General features: G+C 61.2%; 8 protein-coding genes and 1 non-coding gene across 9 annotated transcripts; 4 read left to right on the plus strand and 5 right to left on the minus strand.

The window, feature by feature from the left end:
- Window positions 1–1,190: 1,190 nt before the first annotated feature.
- HRG_01903 (zinc knuckle domain-containing protein) lies at window positions 1,191–3,057 on the plus strand (the record flags this gene model as incomplete). The annotated part of the gene is made up of 3 exons (XM_044860374.1): window positions 1,191–1,306; window positions 1,368–1,700; window positions 1,983–3,057. 3 exons carry the CDS (start codon window positions 1,191–1,193, stop codon window positions 3,055–3,057), a joined length of 1,524 nt encoding a protein of 507 aa, XP_044724007.1.
- Window positions 3,058–4,646: 1,589 nt separating this feature from the next.
- Window positions 4,647–5,479, minus strand: HRG_01904 (centromere DNA-binding protein complex CBF3 subunit; the record flags this gene model as incomplete). Its single annotated transcript, XM_044860375.1, has 2 exons — window positions 4,647–4,670; window positions 4,751–5,479. The coding sequence occupies 2 exons, from the start codon at window positions 5,477–5,479 to the stop codon at window positions 4,647–4,649; spliced, it is 753 nt and encodes a 250-aa protein (XP_044724008.1).
- Window positions 5,480–6,995: 1,516 nt separating this feature from the next.
- HRG_01905 (putative cell surface protein) lies at window positions 6,996–8,460 on the minus strand (the record flags this gene model as incomplete). The annotated part of the gene is made up of 5 exons (XM_044860376.1): window positions 6,996–7,667; window positions 7,734–7,783; window positions 7,841–7,894; window positions 7,964–8,278; window positions 8,355–8,460. 5 exons carry the CDS (start codon window positions 8,458–8,460, stop codon window positions 6,996–6,998), a joined length of 1,197 nt encoding a protein of 398 aa, XP_044724009.1.
- A 2,800-nt stretch (window positions 8,461–11,260) lies between these two features.
- On the minus strand, window positions 11,261–13,660 carry HRG_01906 (fungal specific transcription factor domain-containing protein; the record flags this gene model as incomplete). Its single annotated transcript, XM_044860377.1, has 3 exons — window positions 11,261–11,972; window positions 12,082–12,586; window positions 12,841–13,660. 3 exons carry the CDS (start codon window positions 13,658–13,660, stop codon window positions 11,261–11,263), a joined length of 2,037 nt encoding a protein of 678 aa, XP_044724010.1.
- Window positions 13,661–15,259: 1,599 nt separating this feature from the next.
- HRG_01907 (major facilitator superfamily domain-containing protein) lies at window positions 15,260–17,171 on the plus strand (the record flags this gene model as incomplete). Its single annotated transcript, XM_044860378.1, has 3 exons — window positions 15,260–15,442; window positions 15,625–16,442; window positions 16,502–17,171. 3 exons carry the CDS (start codon window positions 15,260–15,262, stop codon window positions 17,169–17,171), a joined length of 1,671 nt encoding a protein of 556 aa, XP_044724011.1.
- A 438-nt stretch (window positions 17,172–17,609) lies between these two features.
- HRG_01908 (uncharacterized protein) lies at window positions 17,610–18,342 on the minus strand (the record flags this gene model as incomplete). Its single annotated transcript, XM_044860379.1, has 2 exons — window positions 17,610–17,781; window positions 18,032–18,342. The coding sequence occupies 2 exons, from the start codon at window positions 18,340–18,342 to the stop codon at window positions 17,610–17,612; spliced, it is 483 nt and encodes a 160-aa protein (XP_044724012.1).
- A 538-nt stretch (window positions 18,343–18,880) lies between these two features.
- Window positions 18,881–19,729, plus strand: HRG_01909 (methyltransferase domain-containing protein; the record flags this gene model as incomplete). The annotated part of the gene is made up of 1 exon (XM_044860380.1): window positions 18,881–19,729. One exon carries the CDS (start codon window positions 18,881–18,883, stop codon window positions 19,727–19,729), a length of 849 nt encoding a protein of 282 aa, XP_044724013.1.
- Window positions 19,730–20,178: 449 nt separating this feature from the next.
- Window positions 20,179–20,263, minus strand: HRG_12062. Its single transcript has one exon. It is a non-coding gene; the product is annotated as a tRNA-Ala (tRNA).
- A 362-nt stretch (window positions 20,264–20,625) lies between these two features.
- On the plus strand, window positions 20,626–21,905 carry HRG_01910 (NAD binding domain of 6-phosphogluconate dehydrogenase; the record flags this gene model as incomplete). The annotated part of the gene is made up of 3 exons (XM_044860381.1): window positions 20,626–20,733; window positions 20,809–20,985; window positions 21,183–21,905. 3 exons carry the CDS (start codon window positions 20,626–20,628, stop codon window positions 21,903–21,905), a joined length of 1,008 nt encoding a protein of 335 aa, XP_044724014.1.
- Window positions 21,906–21,952: the final 47 nt, after the last annotated feature.

Below are 21,952 nucleotides of genomic sequence, written 5' to 3' on the forward strand. Positions count from 1 at the left end.
GGTCTGAGGAAGTGAGGTATATAGAGCAAGCAATCACTTGACCCGGGGGCGATATACCCTGGCCTCATCAAGGCTAACAACGTTGGCGACGTCGGCTAGCGATATCGATTGAGGGCTGGTGGCCTTGCACCAACATGATCGACGAGGGCCGCGATTTCACATGGGCGAAAGGGAGACGGGAGGGCTCCTTAGCTGAACATGGGACAGGCGGCCGAGGCGATGGCTGTGAGTCGGGAGAGTCGAGTGTTGCATGGTTGCTAAGAAATTGAGCCGTTGTATTAGCTCTTGATGTGGATGGAGACGACCCTTGCACCATGTACCTTTGGTGTCCACGGCACGTGACTTCCCCCCATCTGCTGGGAGAAGGCCGACGTCCAAAAAGGGTCTCTTTGCGGAAATACAGGAACTCGGGTTGACTCTTGCTCATTAGTCCGGACGCGAGAGCCCAAGACTGCGCAGAACAGCCCCGACCCGGAGCGGTGCCAAAGAGATGCATGGCGCTTCTTGGCTGCCCGCACAGAGGGACTCGAGGCCCCTTCATAGCATCTACAGTGTTTTTTCGAGCGTCGGAGTCCATCTGCTTATCCAACCGCCCCTGGAACTAAACAGCCAAGACCACTACCTAACTTACCTATGTACTGTGTTTGATGAGTGCGAGCTCTTTCTTGACGGCTTGCCGGCGCCACCTGACCATGTAGGCGCCTATTCTGCCCGGCTAAGATTCGGCCCAGGCGCAGCAGGCCCCTGGCCCGTGCGCTGTCTCACGTGCTCCACCCATGTTCCGGCATCCAGCAGCTCCAGCTCCAGTTGCAACTCTGCCCATCGTGTGCCTCACCACTTCGACCTACGGGAGACAGACAGAGCGAGAGAGAGAGCCCTTCCTCCTCCTCCATCCCGCCTAAATGTGACGCTTCTCACACCATCAAGTGAGGCCAGGGGAGGAGGATCTGCGGAATCAACAGTCGGCCCTCTCATCCGCCCCGTTTCCCTTCATTTACTTCGACCGGCATCCCAGGAAGAGCGTCCAGGACGGCACGCCCTCGGCTCGCGCTGAAGACGCCTCCGATACCAACTAAGTTTGCACTGTACTGCGACATCGCCACGGCACCTCGAGCTTCCGCAGACCGCCAGGCCTCGACGAAGCACATCTGCTTGCTCGCCAACAGCCAACCTCATGCGCATGCCCGGAAATGACAGAATCAGTCCCTGGCCGTGGCGGCCCGACTCAAGAAGCTCAATGCTACAACTGCGGCTCCTCAGGACATTGGGCTGTCGCCTGTCCCGAGCCTACGCGAGAAACCCCAGCGTGGGCCTCCCCGTCATCATGCCATGCTTGAATGCCCGCTGACTCTATACTGCTTGAAAAGCGGACTGGCCGCCTGGAGAAACTCATCCAACGTCGGCCGAGGAGGCGGCAAGGGCCATGCCTACAATTCCGCTTCGAAGAGATCAAAGGGGCCCATCATCACCAAGTACACGCCGCCGCCGCCGCCCCAGCCCTCGTTCGGCTCGGCCATCAGTCCCTATGCGCCGCACCCTCCTGGCCCTCCTGGCCCTCCTGGCCCTCCTGGCCCTCCTGGCCCTCATCAACCTCCGGCTCCCTATCCGGGACCCAGCCGCCAATTCCAGCCCTATGCAATTCCGCCTCCCCCGTTGCCTGCTGGCTACCCTCAGCCGGCCTATCCTTACCACCTGCCCCCGTATGCGCCTCCAGCCCCTTATGGACCGCCTCGCTACGGCCATCATGGAGCTTTGGGCCCTCCTCCTGCACCGCTTCCCCCTTCGGTCCCATTCGCGCCCGGCAGGCCGAGTGCGCACGAATACAGGCCGCCTCTTCCGCCTTATACACAGCCGTTTCCCTACGCGCCCGCCTCTCACAAACCTGCATCGGCAAAACACTCGCCCAGTAGACCGGCGTACGGGCAGTCGGAAGCGTCACCCCTAAAACCTGCCGCGATCCCCCCCATACCTCCAAACTCCAGGATCAGTCACCCTCTCCCACCCAAACCGCCGCCGAGCCACGACCAAGTTCATCCACAGCGCGACTACAAAAGTAAGCGAAAATACGAGCGCCAGCATCACCAGGACAAGCGACACAAGGGCTTCCGGCCTGCCCCGCCTCAACCCAGTTCCCACTTGAGCCCTCGTCACAACGCCTACAACTCGGAACCCCCCGCCGACCGTCCGCCGCCAGGCAACTCGCCCGCACACGGGCGGTTCGATCAACGAGAAAGTGGAACGCCTCTTCCCAGGGAGACGCGTTCTGTGCCTTGCTCGCCTGAGAAAGAGACAGGGCTGGTAGAAGCAGACGGCGTGCCAGCCAAGATCCAGGGCAAAAGCAGCACCGATTGTGACGCTGTCCCTGATGACTCGGTGGCCAAGACAAGTGACTCGGCAAATGCTGAGCAGGAAACAAGGCCTCAGTCTCTTGATGGAAGCAACCAAACACAACCCGAGGCTGCCGGAGAACATCTGTCTTTACCACCCAGGGCAGACGCGAGTGGCAACGCCCCAGACTTTGGAACCGATGGCGAAGCCATAAACTCCCCGCTGCCTAGCGATGACCAAGAAGACGGAGAAGTCTCCAGCGACGAAGCCGGACCGAACCCTGTCCTGAATTCCCGGGCTCTAAGCGAGGGGAGATGGAAATCGCCTACGCCTCCGACTGACGTCCGGTGGAGACGGAAACGCGAGCACAGTGATGAGTCGGACGACGATGAGACAAGCCCCAAGAGGCCAAAGCCAAGCGGCTCAGCCGACAGCGTTAAGGATAGAGCCCTTGAGGACGATGGTGTCAATGACAGTCTTTGGGACTCGCTCGACGTTCCGAGACAAGCCGACCGGAAGCGCCGGGGCTCCACCGCGTCTCGTGGATCTCGGCACTCGAGCGTGTCCAGCAAATCCTCGGATCTGAATTCTCTCGAGGCAGAGCTCCTGGGCCGGCCAAAGAACCAGAGACAGCCGGAGCCCAGCCCGCCCTCGCACCAACGCCTGGAACGGAGGACTCCGCCAAAGCCCAAGCGTCGGCAGAACAATACCAACTCAGCGTATAGGTAAGGCTTTAGTCGTGTCGAATGAGCACTCGTGATAGGTAACTGACGAATGCAGCCGCCGATGGTAGTAGCCTCTGGTCTACCTTTGGTGGGCTCTCTGGTATTCGGTGGCCGGCCGCTCGCCCATGGCTGTACTCGACGCGCCGCCGTTCCATATACCAAGCCGGGCTGACATGGAGCCCGGACCTCAGTCACGTCTGTATCATTTGCATGCTTTGATGTTTGAGCGCCCTCGCTTTCTTGCGCGGCGGTTTTTGGTTCTTGCTTTTATTACATTTCCTCATCTTGCCTGTCTCATGACCTAACGACCAAGCATTGCATGGATCGGCGTTTTGACATATACTACCTAGATATCACGGAAGAGACTTGACTCTTTTGAACCACCAAGTCTGCGTGATGATACCAGCGTTTGACGCCTGGCAGGGAAATACTGGCCCAGAGTCTTTCGGTCATGTTTTGGTTTTTATCCGACTCCGGGCAGAGTACGGTTGGTGAAGCATTCTTCCCCCAACTGCTGCTGTTGGCAAGATGTCTGTCATTGACTTTCGCCCTTTCTGCGAGCTTTTGAATTAGATAAGCAGGACTTATCGTGGGGTCGATTTGCGGAGTAATTTCGGGAAATCGTATGCGATTACACATCTACCATCTGATAAGTGCCCGGCGGCGCGCACGCGAATATCTCCACGGCCAGCAGCCCAATCCAGGCCATTCCGGGGCCTGGGGACTACTACACCCGGCGGCGCGTTTGGTCGAGGAGCACCGTATAGGCTACTGCCCGTCGAGATATTTGCGTTGCAGCGCCGCGAATGGGTAATGGGGGGCTAGGCTCGGCCACAGGAACTGTGAGATAGTAATGCACTGATCCTACGGCCCTTTGATCCTCAAAAATATGTCTAGTTACATGGATATAAATATGTGTAAAGACTCTACGAGGCGGCTGGCTTACGTCGACGAGGGCGGTCCGCTTTCCCAGCCGGGTCCTCCGCCCCGACGGCCCTGACCTCGAGTTGGACCTGGTCCCGGGCCTGGACCTGGGTCATCGGGCACGGGGGTCCCTACCTGTACCCGTATCTGGCCCTGGCCCTGGCCCCGATCCTGGCCCCGCCGTCGGCGCTGTTTGAGTTCGTCGACGAGTCGGTTCAAGCTTCGGCCGGCGCGTAACAGCTCTAGCTCTGCAACGGCCGCCTCCTTGCATTTGCCGGACGCCATACGGGCCAACAGCTCGTCCCAGATCACCTTCCGGCGACAGAACTGCACTCTGACCCCGTTCCCGGCGCCAGCGGCTTCCCCACGTCTCTTCCAGCTCCCGTACGGCCTTCTGACCTGCAAACCCTTCCTCCCACTCCTTCCAGACGTCCCCCACCGTAAAGACCCTTGCCAGGGCTGTGACGATAGGCATGCCTGGTACCAGAGGCTCTGGGTCGGGGGCCGGGGCCGGAGCTGTATTGAGATTCAAGGTAGGTACTGTTGACGGCGCCGGGGCCGGCGCCCAGCGCCTCTGCTGCCCCGGCTCCGAAGTAACCGGTAAAGGTGATAGGGACCTTGCCTTGGAGGAGGGCATCGAGGCCGCCCTGAACCCCGTCCAGCCGGGCCTCAAGCCGGATGGCGAGCCGCTGACTATTCTGTAACAGGGCCTCCCGCGTGCTCTCTATGACGCCGCTTAGTTCCGGCAGCGCGCGTCGTACGAGCAGGCTTACCGGCTCCATAGCCCCTACCGCGGTGGACCGCACGGCGACGGCGAACTCGTCCCACTCGGGCCCGCTAAAAGGGGCGTAGGCGAAGAACGGTAGCGACGGGTAGCGGAGCTGTAGGACGGCCAGGTCCTGCAGAAGTACTATACGCAGGCGCCGCATAAGCTTAAGGAAGCCGTCGGCGGCTAAGTCGTCGTCGTCGAGACCGCCTTCTGCCCAGCATTGCCGGCGCGCCCGCGCCTCAAAGCGGGTTCCCACCTCGATCCACGGCCACAGCTGCTTTTGTAAGACGTACGGGGGTTCGTGAGCCGCACGCGCGAGGAAGTAGTCCCCCGGGGAGGCCGAGAAGCCGGCGACGATACGCATGAACTGCCGCGGTAGGTGCGTAAGATATGCCTGGCAGAGCACGCTCTGGTTCCAGCGGCCGGCCTGCGAGATCTGGGCGAGCGACGTGCCATGGGTCTCCGCGTCCTGGGCGCCCACCCTGCGCGGGAGGTGCGTCTTCTTCGACGCGATAAGGCCGGCAGCGCCGAAGATACGCCAGGTCTCTTGTAGCTGCGTCGGGTACGAGAGCTCCTGCTCGCGGTCCCGCCCGACGAGGACCTTGATCCGATACCAGTCCTGACGGCGCCGGAAGGACGGGGGCGGTTCGCCGGCGACGTGCCAGCGCCAAAAGAAGAGCTGTGCTAGGCCCTTGCGTACAGAATAAGGGTCCTTGTGCCGGAGCGCGCCCATAAACTCCTTCCTCGCCGTCTTATTTAGCTTGCCGTCCCGTAAAAGGCTTACCAGGCAACCACAGGGGTCGGCCCTTCCGAAGGCGGATAGTCGAGTAGGGACAGGTCTGCAAGCTCCATCTTGCGGCGGTTCTCCCCGTAAGAGGTAGTAGTGGCCGAAGAGGAGGTCGACTCGCGTACGGAGGTTTTGCGGCGTATACGCGGCGCCAGTGAGAAGGAGATCCTGGATCCGAAGCCATTCATCGGGGAGGTAGCCGGCCTGGATCCCGTCGCTCCCGCGGTCTTTAAAGGAGGCTCGGTCGTGCTTCCCGCTGCCGGCCCCGTTGCTCAAGGAATCCTCGTACGGCGGCGCCCCGGGGATTCTCCGTATTCGAGTTGCCGTGAGCCACCTGGAGCCTCCATAGCTCGATAACGGCCGCGATATAGGCGTCGATAGTGCCCCTCGTAAGCAAAGACCCTTCGGTAAGGTCTACTGCAGCCGTCGCGAGGCCTGTGGGTGGCACGTAACCCTCGCGGTCGTCAGCGAGCAGCTCAGCGGCCTCGGCCAGGGGACCTCAAAGCTTCGGCCAGGCTTTCGGCCTCTGCCATGGCCGCGGCCTCGAGCTGCTCCTGTTCGCGCTGTTGCCGTACCTGTACGGCCTCGCCGTTGCCGTCGCCCCTAACCTTACCCGCGCGCGGCTTCTTCTGCGGCGGCACAACGCGTCGTAACAGGATATCCTCTTTGAGCCACGCCGCCAGCTTGTCCGGCGTTACGAGCTCGCCGTCGGGCCAGCTATAGAGCGAGCCGTCTGCTGCAGCCCGAGGCGTATGGCACCAGGCCTATACGTATTTGTCTGTTAGCCGCCTAGGGGGCCGTACGTGACAGGGATCGAAGTGGAGGACCGGCCGGGGGACGCGCCTTCCACTCCCGCTGCTTCGCCGCGTAACTCCGCGCCGTGTTCGCCGGCTGTTCGTCCTTCTTCGCCTGGATGCCCGCCTCCGGGCGGCACGGGCGCGCTCGTCAGCTGCCGTGTACGAGTCGTCCGCGGCCATCTCGGTCGATCGGGCAACGTTCCTACGGGCGAATGTCTGGGCTGGTGTTGGCCGGAAACCCGATAAGTTGGGTGGGAACTTATCAAATGCACTTATCAGGCGTCCTGCACACGATTTCACGGGCGGCGTTTTGTGGGCGATAAGTGGTCACGTGGCCTAAGTGAATTACGACGCAATTGCGGGCACCACCGATAAGCTTTCTTTTCGACGCGCACATCTCAAATATGCCCAATCCCATTAGCACAACGTCGGACTGAATTATTGGGTAGGCAACAACTTTTGCATTATGACTATATTTTGTGACAGAGAAGAAAATAACGGAAGAAAATGGCCTGTGTGCGAATGTGCAAAGACCCCTCTGTGTACAGCATGCATGCGATGAATTTACCCTCTGGGGGCCTAATTCAGCATGGCCAACCTGTCAATTGGCCATGCGCTGTGCAATAAAATTTTTGTTTTTTTGTTTTTACAATCTTGATGTCATTTTAGTCGTCCTCTTCCTCCTCGGCCTTGTTGGCGGCGGCGATGGAGGCGGCATCGGCGGGTTGTCCGAGACGGAAGCGCTTGTTGAGGCCACCCTCGTCTTCGTCCTCCTCGGCCTTGTTGGCGGCGGCGATGGAGGCGGCATCGGCGGGTTGTCCGAGACGGAAGCGCTTGTTGAGGCCGGCCTCATCCTCGTCCTCCTCGGCCTTATTGGCGGCAGCAATGGACTGGGCGTCGGCGGGCTGGCCGAGGCGGAAGCGCTTGTCGAGGTCACCCTCCTCGGCGTTCTCAGCCTTGACGGCCTCCTCGAAAGTCTGGGGGTCTGCCTCGCCAGCGAGCTCGGCGCGCTTCCTGAGGCGGAAGGCGATGGCGCGTTTGCGGGCGGCGGGGGTCTGGGTAAAGGCAGCAGAGCCGCCAAACGGGCCGGCCGCGGCGCTGTTGCGGACGCGGACGATGCAGACGTTCTGGGCACCGCCGACGGTGGCGTCGCAGGTCATGCCCTGGGGCATCTGGACTTTGACAGGGAAGTCGGTATTAGTGGCCAGGGACAGGCCACCGACGCCGAGGCCGGGGACGTCCTGCATGACCTGGGCGTTCTTGAAGGCGTTGGGGTCAGTGCCGCCAGAGGTGCCATCCATGGCGGCAGAGAGAGGACCGGCGCCATCCTGGTTGATCTGAAGAGCGGTGCCATGTTAGCAGAGGAATCTCGAGACGAGAGAGAAAGCCGCGTGTTGCCGTACCTGTCGGTAGACCATGGTGACCATGCCTTGATCATCGGCAGTTGGAAGGCCTGTCGTGGCACCCATGCCCATGCTCTTGGCGACGGACTTCTCGGCAGGGAGGTTGCCCTTCTGGCCGCCACCGCCAGCAGCACCGCCGAGGAGGCCGCCAAGGCCAGCACCTTTGCCAGCAGCACCTTTTCCGGCAGCACCTTTTCCGGCAGCACCTTTTCCGGCAGCACCGCCTTTACCGGCAGCACCGCCGCCCAGGAGACCGTCGAGGAGGCCCCTGGCATACGTCTTGTGCGCATCGCGGCGCTGTTTACCGGCGAGACCAGACAGGTCGTCCTCCTGACCGACACCGGTCTGGCCAGCGTTGGAGGCGACGTTCTGATTCGTACCCATGAAGTTGCCAATGGCGGTGGCGGCATTGACAGGGCCGTTGCCCTGGGTGCGGCCCAGGGCACTGGCCTTGCCCTGGCTCATGTCACGGTCCCGGATGATGGACGTGTCGGCCTGGGAGCCGCAGCCGTTGGAGGTGCAGTCCCGAGGAGTGCCATCAGTGACTGAGACAGGCCAAGGTTAGCGAGGGAGAGGTGCAAGGGGAAGTGGTGATAGGGGGGCATCCTCGGAGGGACATACCGGAAAGGCCAGGCATGGTGACATTGTTGGCGCCCTCCATACGGAGGACGAGGCCGTGTGCCGAAACACTGGCGATGAGAGCCGAGGAGATGAAAGCGTAACGCATTGTGAAGATTGGGGAAGAAGAAAAATTAATAATAAAAGAGTAAGAAGTGGTGGATTAGAATTCACAAGCTGCGCAGCCACCGGGGCTGAGTGAAGGGCGAGTTAAGGTGATGAGACAGACAGAGAGAGACAAAGTAAAGGCCAAGGAAGGAAAAGACAATACCACTTGTGGCTGCTGATGAGAGAGAAGAGACGGATGGTGAGGGGAGAGTTGACTGGCAATTATATATCCGGTCTCGAAGGCGAGCTGTGTCTGCGGCCTCGCGTCCCGCTACTAGCGGTTCTGCGGTGTGCCGGCCCCCAGAGCTGGACGAGAACATGTCCCCTGTATCACCGATGTGCCCTGGAGAGCACGGGTCGAGGGTGAGATGGGAGGCCGGAGCTGAGGGAGCTTGCGGCGCGGCAAAGCAGTGGTGAGGAGAGCTGCCAAAGGGGAAGGGGGGGAGTCAAACGTGTACGGATTGAAGCCTGAAACCGAGCGACCAGAGCGTCCGGATGCCATGGTGAGCGGTGCCGATCGAGAGTTGGTGAGGATGGGCGGCCGGGTAGGGAAGTCTGGTGAGGGTTGGCGCGTGGCATGGCATAGGGGGCCAGCAGCTACGTAGCCAACACGAATGCTCGTAACCCAAGATGAGGCAGACAGGGGCAAGGTCAGGCACAAGGTGCTAGCTAGCAAGGCTGTTGGTTGCATGGTCCCCGGCCCCGCTGTACCGGTGCTTGCAAGACCTGGGAGCAGCAGAGATAAGGAAACGCCCGAGGCACGGGCAACCGGCAGAGCCACATGGTGGTTAAGCGTGACCGGATCATGGCAGGGACAGGCAGCCGAGGCAAGACCCAGAACCTAAAAAGACCCGAGCTAAGGGAAACGCGCGTGGGGCGGGGAGACAGGGAAGCTTGACGGATGTGCTGCGGATGGGCGACGGTGAAACGGCAGGGCGGTGGTTCCCGTCGACGTTGGGGATTTGTTTTGGGACAGGCTCTCGGTTTCGTTGCTGGACGGGACACAGCCGAAGGAGGAGGTATGGATGGTTGAGATGACGATGGGGTGTGTTTCTCCTCTTCTTCTTCTTACCCCGAGACAACAGAAGCTATTCACGATTTGTGGAAGAAGGTGAAAAGGGGACGAGAAGAAGACTTACACCCGCGCCCAACACAGCTCGAAAAAGCATCTACGCTGAAGAACAAGCCGGCAATGATGGACGCAGACAAAACAGGAACAGGGGACGCCAGACGCAGGCTGAATAGGGAGACAAGGCCCCGGGCCGTGCGCAGCGAGTGGGGGTCGGTCAGCCCAGCCCTCCGGCGCCGCCCGGGCCTCCCCCCCGCTGGACGGCCGAGGGGGCTCCCGTGCCATGGTCCGGCGGCGGGGCGTTTCTTTGTTGGAACCCCCTTTGTCTTTGCATGCGATCTTTTTTTTTCGGGTTTACATTTTGCGTGTACTTTGAGACGGGGAGTGACGAAGTTTTTGATCATCTTCCTGAAGGCTGCGCATGATGAATGTTGATGGCGGATCATGAACTGCCTGCGTGGGGAACAGAGGTTCGTTTTGGGCGATCCAGGAAATCTACAGTACGTACATGAAAGGTACTTCAACGCCCCGCAGTCACGGTGGACGCAGCAATGTACCAACAGGTACCGGCGTCTGTGGATCCTCCGGGCTGAGCGACCGGCTTGGCGGCCCTGAAACCGCGCACGTCGCTCCGGCCCAGGCACGCAGAGCCGTTGGCTGTGACGGTGGAGCAGAGCTTGTCTGGCCCATGGCCGCTAGCGACGTCTTCCCATTGTTTTCTCTGGCACCTTGATTTGCCGCTCCACTGCTGCTGCTGCCAGCTTCAGCGATAGAGTTGAGCCTCATAGGGCCATCCCCGGCTTAATACCGCAAATACATACAAGGTGCCGCCCCACAGTAACCGGCCCCGCTCTGCCCGGAGCTGCCCGGAGCCGCCCGGCCCCCACGTTTGCTTCCTGTTCCTGGTCCGGTTTCAGGCCCACGCCCAAGAGGTCGTCGTGATGCCGCTCAGCCTCCTCGGGCAGGAGGAAAATGACGTGTGCTCAGCACTGTATCAAGCAACTTGCTGAACAAACCTTGTCCGGGACCTCGCCTCCGCCCCCTATCCATCGCCGACGCAAACTCAGCCCGTCGTTTGTCCTCTGAAGCTACAAGATGCAAAGGAAGACTATAATCTGAAACTGGCCTCCTTCCCGTCGGCACGCACATCTGCACACAACGTCCATCTGCTACCATCATAGCCGCCGAAACGCCTCCCTTTCTCCTCGGTCCTGCCTGTGCGAGATATTTAAGCCTTCGCCGATCCAAGATGGCGCAGAGGGTGGGTGCCCACCGTGCCCTATGGACAATGCCCAACAGCCACCCTCGAAGCACACCCCGTCACACAACGCACCACGCCGTCGAGGAGCAGCGAACCACCGGAGACGTGTCCATCATCGTTGCCAACTGCGGCGGGTGATTTGCAGACAAAACAGAACAGCACAAACGACAGGCAATGCCAGAAGTAAAACAAACAGGCGAATCCTTGTAAATGACCTTTTAAACGATTGGTTGTGATAGTCCACTCCCACGCTCTCCCCAATGCCTATGCTTGCTCGCCTCTTCGACATATTCAATGCTGCAGCGCCTCCCGATGCAAATTGCCATTCCCAGTCGTTGTTCTGTCCTGTTTCCCTTGCTCTGCTCCCCTTCACGTCGCCAACAAAGACACACAAAGAAATGGCCAAGTAAGCCGACTCGAGACGTCCTCCCCGCCGTCTCGAGGCAAGAGAGTAGAGGCTCCGAGACATGCTCACACAATCAGATAATCAAAGCCCATGTCCCTGAGGCCCTGCAGCCAGTTGACACCCGGCTCCACCGAGCTCACGGCGCCCTCGCTGCCGTCCCGCATCGCCCATGTCGCCTTGAGCATCTCAATCGCGGTAAAGATGTAGCCCCACGAGCAGATCCCCCAGATGGCTAGCAGCCGCTTCAGCGTCCACGTCCGCTTCTCGGCGTCGCGCGTCTCCGCCCCGGCGATGAAAGTCGGCCACGACGTGGCCTTGAAGTACGGGTCACGCTCGTCAATCTGCGCCAAGTGGCCCAAGATGTCTGACACAAGGAAATCGCTGTCGACGGGGCGCACTGCTCGTGCCAACGGCAGCGCCTGCAAGATATAGAGGCACGCCGCCGACCGGTGCGCCGATGCCACGTGCACGCGGCTTTCAATGTCCGTCACGTTAGCCGACTGCCGCTGCAACTGCGAGGCCCAGCCAGGAATGTCAAAGGCGAGCGCCTGGCCGATGAGGGCGAGTGCCTCATCCGCCGCCGACAGCGACCAGTCGGTGCACGGCGTCTCGTACGACAGCTGCGATGCCATCAGGATGACTTGGAGGATCTCCGCCGGGCAAGACAGGTAGCTGTTGACCTCGACCCGCTTCATGACCGGCAGCAGCTCAAAGGCGTACCGCGCGATTCGTGCGGCGAGGGCTCCGGAAGCCAACGTCGATCCCAGAATGTGATATCTGTGCAAGCCGCCACGTCAGAAATAACTCGAATCTCCCGCTTCCTGGGGGGGATCAAGTGGCTGCGCAGACCGGTACGTCCTTTTGCGCGGGGGGCTCGGGCACTCACATAAAGCAATCGGCAATGACGCAGTCGCGCAGCATCCTGCTGGACGAGCTTGCTGCACTGCCGGGCGCCAGCAGGGCCAGGATGCTGCTGGCGCCCTCGAGATGTGTCTGCCAGCCCTTTTTCTCATTCCGCTCCAGATCGATGAGGTCAAATTTGACAAAAAAGTGCATGGCGGCAAGCGCCACCTCGCTAACGGCCGGGTCCAGTGTGTCAAGCACCTCGCGCAGGTGGCCCATGGCCTTTTGCTTGGCTGTCAGGGCATCGATGAGCGCCTGTCTCGAGACGAGATCCTTGGCACGCAGCTGGGCCAAGTAGCCCCCGGGATCCGTCAAGCCGGTTGGAATGGCCGTGATGGGGCGGAAGATGTTGGACCAGTGAATAGCTGACGTTGCGACGAGAATGTGGAGGAGCAGCGGGTGCCTGTTGGTCAGCGGGATCAGTTCCCGGAAGGGGTTGCTGCCGGGAGCATCGCGGGCCACGAGGTCTTTGCAGACGCGATCGGCGACTGAGATGGCAATGATTGCATTAGTATCCGCTTTTTGCACTGACAGGGAGGAAAGGTGATGAAAGCTGCTCGGGATAAGCAGAAAGTGATCTCGCCGAGAGGAGAAAAGAGAGAGAGCTATCTGCGTCGCAGCGTGGGGGGCACAAATGGGAGAAGCGGGAGGAGCCAGACAAACATGTCAGGACAAGGAGAGGAGGGGAGCTGGTGAGGCAGCGTCTGGACCGACCCTCGCCTGCCGACAGAAAGCGACTCACAATGGGCGAGATAGTATCGCGAGTTCCTATCGAGATCCTGGAAAACGGGATCCGTCAGGTTGCCGAGCGAAACGCGGCCCGGGCCCAGGGATCCGTGGCGTTGCTGTGCCGACGATGCATCATTTTCGATGCCGGCCGATGTCGAAGAGACGCGTGGCTGAAGTGGATGCCGATGGCCATGGATGCCGTCGTGAACGATGTCAATACCGTCGCTGGACATTTGAGGAGTCGTCGTTGCTTGGCCGTGGGGCGCGAGCTCCTGCCCGAGCGGGTGACCGTCGCGGCGGGCTTGAAGGTGCTGGGGCAGTTGCTGCTGCTGCTCTTGCCGCAGCTGCTGGGGACCCCCGCCGCCCTCACCGCCTGTGTCGTCGTCGTTTTTGCCGGCACCAGCAACTTGACCAAGAGCACCGCCATCTCGAGCCTCGACGCCTGATCCGCCTCCCTCCGGGCCGCCGTGTCCTGCGTCGGCGACCGACGACAGGCTTGGCTCGCCCTGCTGCCGACTCGACTTCTGTTGCCGGCGCTGCTGCAGCTGCTGTTGCTGCAGCTGATGCTTGCGGCTCGGCGCCGTCGCCAAGGACCGGGGCGACGATGGCGATGATGACGACGGCACAGGAACGGCCGCCGCCGCCGAGGCCGGGGGCGCCGACGGCGGCTTCAGATTGCCATGGGCGTTAATCGCCTGTGTCCAGACGAAGACCCTCCCATACCCGAGGCATTCCTGCCCCGAGACCGCGCATTTGTGGCAGGTTGGCCACGAGCGATCGCAGCGCAGGCGGCGGCGGCGGCAGTTGTGGCACGGCTTGCTGATGCTCGGCATGCGCCGCTTGTTCCGTGCCTGGCGGAGATCTGAGACCCCTGTCTCCCTCGATGTTTCTCTTGCCTGGATGATGCCTGCTGAGGGCGATGGGCGAGAGACGCGGTTGCTACCCTCGGTTTTTTTTCCCCGTCGAAACTGGCTCAACTCCACACCGTGACGTTCCCGTTGTGGTGGATGAACGTCGGAGCGAGACGCCAGTGTGGGTGAACCTGGTACTGCTGCCTGGTGCCGCTGCCGCTTCTGCCGCTGTTGCTGCTGCTACGAACGCTGTTGGCGGGCATGGAACATAGAGACGGAGAGTCAGGCGCTTTGCTCCTTCACTGCGTGGTGGCAAGAATCATGGTCTTGTCGTTTGTTTTCCGCCCCCGCCTCTCCGCTACAACGGCCGAGAAGAGATAGGTGGAGGCGGCGACGATAGGAGCCTGACTGGACGCAACGCGCTACACACACCTTGGATATCAGCCAAGCGAGAGGCCGGCCCACCACCAGCGGCGGCAGTGGGTGTGGTTGGACGGGAATAGGCTGCCATGGGCCACTCCCGCACCTGTGGCCATCTGGCGCTGCTGCGGAGGGTGACAGCCGCCCGACGCCTCGGCCACGCTTCTATGCACAAGGGCTGCCCAAAGCGGAAAGCAGTAGACATATCGTGCATCCGATGCCGCGACGGGACCTGCAGACATTGCCCTCCTTTTTGCCTCCGGAGTCGCAGCAAAGCTTGCCTGGTCGAACACTCCAGCTTGCGGCCGAAACGGGAAACTTGACGACACCCGCCGCAGCGCAGGGGGATCCACGGAGGCCTGAGGCGACGGACGCTGTAGCCATCTTAGATAAATGCCCAAAGGGTCTCTCATGTTCGACCAGCAAGCGCCAGAGTTCCTGAGCGACAGAGCTGGGGCGCCACGGGTTCCGACTGGTGACAGGGGTCGCCGACAGGAATCCCCCGTCAACCTCTTGCGCAAACCGCTTCAGCCGTTGCCACGATGCGCCTTTCTCTGGGTTGGACGGCGCCCACGTACCCAGGCGCACTCCAACGCCCGCCACTCCCGGATACCGACAATGTCTAGAACGGATCCATGGCACATACCGTGAGACCGTCTTCGGACTCCGCGTCTCCCTTCCGTCTCTCCCTCCACGCTGGATCCTCCTCCGCCCACCAGCCATGCTCTGGCGGGGCCGGCGCGGGTCTAGAGCTTCGCGTGCTTCCCCCATCAGGAAACCTTTCGACATCTGATGCGTTTCTCACCGCCGCAGCCGGGGACATTAGGAGATATCGCGAGAGATGAATGGAGGCACAAGCAGATATGGGAGAGCATGATGCATCGAGCTTTACCAAGACTGTGACGATGCCACGACAGCGCCCAGCCCAAAAGGAAGTACGGGGCTCCACGAGCTGGCCCGTGGGGGGGCATTCTTGTGCCTGGCTCATGGAGGCCTGCAGCAAGTCACGGATATAAAAGAAGCCTCAAGGAATGGAATGAGAGTCAAGATGGCGTCAGGAGCCAGCCCAACAGCCTCCCTCCCTTTCCCAGCCGACCACTTCTCTTCTAGCCGTCTTCTCTGTCGATATAAACCGCCCCCCGAGACGCGCGATCCTGCGCAATGAAGGCCAAAGACAACAATATGGCCTCGCATGAGCCTGTCGTTACAGCACGAGAGGTCTCGGAGGAGTTGCCTCGGACGATTGACGTCGAGAAGCTCGGCCGGCAACGGCCCGCCGAGTTCTCGTCGACATGGCTCGAGGCTGCCTTTGTCGTCTCCATGCTTGGCTCTCTCGCCATGGCTGTGAGTCTTTGTGTGTGCCGTCATCTTGTCCTTGGCCGTTCGGCCCTTCATCACCTCACATTGACCATCTCTCTCTCTCTCTCTCTCTCTCTCTCTCTCTCTCTCTCTCCCGCGTCCACCTTCCCATGGCGCATCCGTTCTCTTTCCCATGTCGCTTTCGCTGACCCGCGTGGCATCTCAAGGACTTCGTCATCGGTGGCTTCCAGGTTGTCTTACCGGCCCTGATTGAGCCGTTTCACATTCCACCCGGGTCTCAGACATGGCCGTCCAGCGTCCTGACCTTGGTGGCTGGTGCATTCCTTTTCCCGCTCGGGCGCGTAACCGACATGTACGGGGGCTACCTCGTCTTTAACGGAGGCTTGCTGTGGTTCATCGTGTGGACCATCGCGGCGGGCTTCGCCGGCAACTTTACCGTGCTCGTGCTGTGCCGGGCCATGGAGGGGCTGGGGACTGCCGCATTCCTCCCCGCCGGCATCTCGCTGCTGGGGCGCATCTACAGGCCGGGCCCGAGGAAGAATCTCGTCTTTGCCTTGTACGGTGCCATTGCCCCGCTCGGCTTCTTTGCCGGCATCATCATCGGCGGCATGGCCCAAGACTTGCTGTCCTGGAGGTGGTACTTTTGGCTAGGCGGCATCATCACCGCCCCGTGCTGCCTCGGCACGCTCCTCGTCACCCCTCGCGACTATGTCGCCGCCCGCAAGATGAAGGTCAAGATGGACTGGTGGGGCGTCTTGACCACGGTCCCTGGCCTGATGCTCTTCATCTACGCCATCACGGAGAGCACCAGCAAGCCCAACGGCTGGACCTCTCCCCCGATCATCACCACGCTGGTGCTCGGGATCGTGTTCCTGGCCGCCGCCGTCTACGTAGAAGGGTGGGTGGCCGCGTCGCCCCTGATCCCGGCCGACATTTTCCGTGTCAAGTACATGAAGAGGATGCTGTTTTGCCTGTTGCTCTCGTGGGGCGTGTTTTCGATGTACCTATTCTACTCCAACTTTTAGTGAGTGTTCGCTCTGCCGGAAACGAGTGGCGAGGACGACCAGCACTGACCGTAAATAGTATTCAACTCGTCCTTGGCCGCCGAGCACTGATCACGGCCGTCTGGTTCGGCCCCTGGGCCGCAGGGGGTCTGATTCTGTCAACCATGAGCGGCTTCATCCTGCACGTGCTGCCGGGCCGCGTGCTCCTCATTCTCTCGGGCACGTCCAAGGTCCTGGCCGTCCTATTCTTCGCACTGATGCCCGACAATCCCAACTACTGGGCCTGGGTCTTCCCCGCCATGCTCTTCGAGGCGGCCTGCGTCGACGTGCTGTGGACGGTGAGCAATGTCTTCCTCACGACGAGCCTGCCACGACACCGTCAAGGGCTGGCTGGTGCCGTCATCAGCGTGACTCTGTTCCTGGGCGGGGCCCTTTTCCTCGCCGTTGCCGACGTGGCCAGGGAGCAATTCCGCGCGGCGGGCCTGGACCTGAAGAGGCAGTACAAGGGCATATTTTGGATAGGCGTCGGGTGCGCCGGCGTGGCGCTCATAACTTGCTTCTTCATCCGGCTGGGCAAGGCCGGCTGCGCGCTGACCGTGGAGGAACGGCAAGGCGCCAATCTCAACGCTGAATTTGAGACGACCGAGCCGAAACACGGGCCGCCGTCGACGGAGGCGAGGCCGAGCGAGTCGGATTCCGACACGGTGGTGGGAGTCGAGACTGAGACGGAGGGCGAGAAGAAACCCTGACACGTGGCGAGGGACCTGAGAGCGACCAGATGAGATGAGACGAGACTGGTGCTTTGGCGATCGCGGAACATGGCCCCGAGACATACAGACACCAAGCTGGTGGCGAGGCGCAGGGCAGACGGTTTTGATGACTTTGTTGATATCCGTAACTAGGCACCATGGATTCAGCAAGGAGTTGGAAACGAAAAAAAAACGAGGGGAGGAGGGAGGAGGAGGGCAACACGGGTATGGGCCAGAGCCAGTGCATTTCCTTTTTTACAATCATCTCAGTAATATCATGACGATATGACTTGCTCGACTTTTACATATCGCTTGTCCTATCACCATGGCCTACCACTGGTAAGGCGACTGAGGTCAGGATGGGCTTGCTTTGTTTGAGACATCCAGTGGTTCAGGTTTCTGGAGTACGCCTGGAAACAGGTTCTCTCTGGCTGGCTCTCACGAGCGACGGGTCTTTATTTGCTGTGCGACGGGGAACCAGGACTGGTTCTCTTTGGCGACGCAGGGTTGGATGATGGCGCGGAGGTTGTCGTTTGCCAGCTTCTCGAGCGCGGGGATACCGTAGTAGTCGGCAATGGCGTTGACGTGCATGTGCTCTCTCATGCGTTGGCTGGCAGTCGGGAACGATAGCATCGGCGCCTGGCCATCCGCATCTCGAACCCGTTGCTTCCTGGCCGTGGTGGATGCTAAAACGTTGTACCGTCGTTAGTCGACCTTGGGAATATAATATGTTGCTTGTTTGTTGGGTAACCTTGCCTGGGACGGTCGCGCCGCCGCAGCTTGGGCATAAAGGGAGAGGAAGCTCGGCGTGCTCGGGGAATGAGGCGTAGTCGTCCCTGTGCATGAAATCAACGAGGAACCGGACCGTGCGAGGCGAGAAGCCATCCATGAAAACCACATTGGTCTGGGCCTCGAGGAACCTGCCCTGGACGGCGGCCCTGAGGACGGCGGAATGGGGCAAGACGACGGCCTTGTGGACATTGAACTCGTGGCCGTTGCAGGCGAAGGTGAGATGGCTATACTCGGGGGAGCCGCCGAGATGGGAGTAATCGCTGATGTTGCTCATGTTCGTCTCTGCCTCTGCCTTTCGCTTTTTGGAAGCCAACGGCCGGGCTTTGGGAGTTGCTGCGGACGACGGAGTGTTGGTCGAAGGGGGGGTTGCTTGGCTCATGGCTGGGCATGGGGGGTGAGGGAGGAGAGCAAAGGGTTGGTAGGAGGAGAGAGGGGGGGGGACGGAAGAGGGAAGAGCCTGCGGAGTATATAGATGGCCGAAGTCAAGCCGATGTTAATGTGAGTGTCGACTGAGGAGCGAGTGAGAGGCGGAGCCAGAGTGAATATGCTGCCGGACAAAGACAAGCTGAAGTGCCGCCAAGGTGAATGTCCGGACTGAGACGCCAACGGCCATTTTGAAGACGAGGGCTGTCCAGGGAGACGGCGGAAAATCAAAGTTGCTCGCGGTGGACTTTGCTGCATGTGAGAATCGGAGTCGAGGGTGCAATTCCTGTTGCTCTCTAGCTGTAGTGAGCAACGACTGATATGCCAGGCGTCTTGGGCTGCTGCCAAACGATGGCTCCGATACCGGACCGTTGCTACTTGGACTTTACTTGGACTTCGGCATCGTCCAAGTCCCGCATCCGCCAAACAAGCAACTCGTTGACCAGCAAAGAGAAAAACATTGCTTGCCCCTTCTCCAGTCACAACGCCGCAGCATGGACCGCAAGACGGAAGCAGCAACATACACGCACGGCCACCACGCGTCGGTGCTCCGCTCGCACCGGTGGCGCACGGCGCTCAACTCGGCGGCCTACCTGCTGCCGCATCTCGGGCCGGGCATGCGCGTGCTCGACGTCGGCTGCGGGCCGGGCACCATCACCGTCGACCTGGCGGCGCACGTGAGCCCCGGCGGCAGCGTGACGGGCGTGGAGCGCGCGGGCGACGCGGTGCTGGCGCAGGCGCGCGCGCTGGCCGCCGAACGGGGCGTGGCCGACGTCGTGGCCTTTGTCGCCGGCGACGCCAACGCCCTCGCCTTTGCCGACGGCAGCTTCGACGTCGTCGTCTGCCACCAGCTGCTGCAGCACGTGCGCGACCCCGTCGCCGTCCTGGCCGAGATGCGCCGCGTCGCCCGCCCGGACGGCGGCATCGTCGCCGCCCGCGAGTCCGACTACGCCTCCTTTGCGTGGTACCCCGTCGACGGCCATGACGGCGGCCTCGACGCCTGGCGACGCCTGTACCGGGCCGTGGCGCGGGCCAACGGCGGCGAGCCCGACGCCGGCCGCATGGTGCACGCGTGGGCGCGGCGCGCGGGCTTTGCGCGCCACGCCGTCGCCAGCAGCGCCAGCACCTGGTGCTTCCGCTCGCCCGACGAGATTGCCTGGTGGAGCGGCCTGTGGGCGGAGCGGACCGTGGCCTCGGCCTTTGCGCAGACGGCCGTCGACGCCGGGCTGGCGACCGAGGCCGACCTCGAGCGGGTGGCGGCGGCGTGGAGGCGCTGGGGCGACGACGAGGATGCCTGGTTCACCGTGGTCCACGGCGAGGTCATTTGTCGGAGGGAGGCGTAGGGCCGACAGGCTGGCCGTCTGCGTTTGCGAGTTTCCGTTTGCTCGTGGGCGCCGACCAATAGGCATCCGTTGCACGCACGCGGCCCTTGTGGTGCGTTCGTGGGTATGGCTCGAGGCACTCTCGCCCAACCATGGCTATAGTTTATGTATCGCTCAAGGCTATTCAAAGGCCCAATCGCAGGCCCCGGCAGAGATCGAGGCGCGTACATACGCTGTCGTTGGTTGGTGACGGCCTCAGTTGACCTTGGCGCACCGAGCGATTAAGTAGCGCGGGCCAAAAGTAGAGACACGAAATATTACAAGGCATAGGCATGAAGAGAAATGCTCAAGTATACACAGACACGCCGAGCCGAAGCCGCAAGGCGATAGGCCTATGCGAGGAAAAAGAAAATTGCTATCTAGAGCAATAAGCTGAAGCAAAAATTTCCCTTGTATATAGGGCTCAGAGCTGGACCCACCGGGATTTGAACCCGGGACCTTTCACAGAACATTGGATAATGCGAAGCGAAAATCATACCCCTAGACCATAGGCCCAATTGCGTTGTTGTAACATGTCTCTTCAACGATCTCAAACCAACTAAGAAGTTTCCAACAAAGATCACATCCAATGAGAACGTCGTATTCAGCGGCCCTTTTCCTTACCAGCAGAGACAACCAAGATAGAAGTCCTCCTTGGCCCGGCTAGTACGCGCAGCTACGCCGTGGATCTCCAATGCCTCTTAACTTTAATCCGCTTACCTATACGTATCTCCTTGATATCTGTGTAGGAATCCAAGACTTTCCACAAGAGGGAGAAGCCGCTTAGTAATCAAGACTCCAGACTCCGAACCGAACCCCCGCTTCCCTTGAGCTCCCGCCAGCAACGACGCTGCAAACGCCAGTCGTTGGACCGCGCCATGAAAGCCACCACCACGCGCCTGGCCGCCGCCTTTGGCCAGCGGCGAGCCTTTGCCAGCTCGGCGCCTCGCCTGGCAAGCTATGGCTTCATCGGCCTCGGCCAAATGGTAGGCAGGCCGAGGAGCGCTCTCCGTTGGCTTCCCATCCGTCCCAAGGCGCTGCTCACCCGTCGTCGATGCTAGGGCTACCAAATGGCAAAGAACCTGCAGTCCAAGCTGCGGCCCGCCGACAAGCTCGCCGTCTTCGACATCAACCCGGACGCCCTCGCGGCTCTTGAGGCCGACGTCAAGGCCTCGTCCGCCGCGGGGGGGGCGTCGCTCGAGATTGCCGCGAGTGCCTTTGACGCATCCAAAGACGCGGTTAGCTTGCCCTGCCCCAACGTCGTCCCTTGCTTCACCCCTTCGTGATGAGCAACCATTGTTCTATCTATGATCCAAATCGGGGCCAGCTCGCTGGTCTCGCCCTGATTAATCCTACATTTTCCTCTGAAATTTCACACTCCTCCTCAGCCCATCGTCCAATCCCGGCCTGGGCGTAATCATGCTGACGTGCGCAGGACACCGTCGTCACAGTCCTCCCCGAGCCCCAGCACGTCAAGGCCGTCTACTCGTCCATCCTCACCGACGCGCTGCCGCGCAAAGACCGCGTCTTCATCGACACGTCCACCATTGATCCCTCGACGTCGCGCCAGGTCGCCAGGTCCGTCGCCGACGCCGCCCAAGGCGCCTTTGTCGACGCCCCCATGTCCGGCGGCGTCGTCGGCGCCACCGCCGGCACCCTGACCTTTATGCTCGGCTCCGACCTGGCCCTCGTGCCCCGCGCCGAGCCCGTCCTGCTCCTCATGGGCCGCAAGGTGCTGCACTGCGGGCCCCAGGGCGCCGGCCTGTCCGCCAAGCTGGCAAACAACTACCTCCTCGCCCTCAACAACATTGCCACTGCAGAGGCCATGAACCTCGGCGTGCGCTGGGGGCTCGACCCAAAGGCCCTCGCCGCCGTCCTCAACGTCAGCACCGGTCGCTGCTGGCCTAGCGAAGTCAACAACCCCGTCAAGGGCGTCGTCGACTCGGCCCCTGCCGCCCGCGACTACCGCGGCGGTTTCGGCATCTCCCTCATGAGCAAGGACCTGCGCCTCGCCATGGTCGCCGCCCGCGAGGCCGGCGCCAACATGGCCCTCGGGGACTCGGCCCTTGCCGTCTATCAGGCCGCCGAGAAGCGTGACGACTGCAAGGGCCGCGACTTTTCCGTCGTCTACCGCTACCTCGGCGGCAAGGAGGAGTGAAATAAAAGGGCTTGACGAGGAGGCTGGCTCCCTTTACTACGACTTTG

Source organism: Hirsutella rhossiliensis (assembly GCF_020360975.1).
Source record: "Hirsutella rhossiliensis strain HR02 chromosome Unknown scaffold00002, whole genome shotgun sequence".
NCBI classification, from domain to species: Eukaryota; Fungi; Ascomycota; class Sordariomycetes; order Hypocreales; family Ophiocordycipitaceae; genus Hirsutella; species Hirsutella rhossiliensis.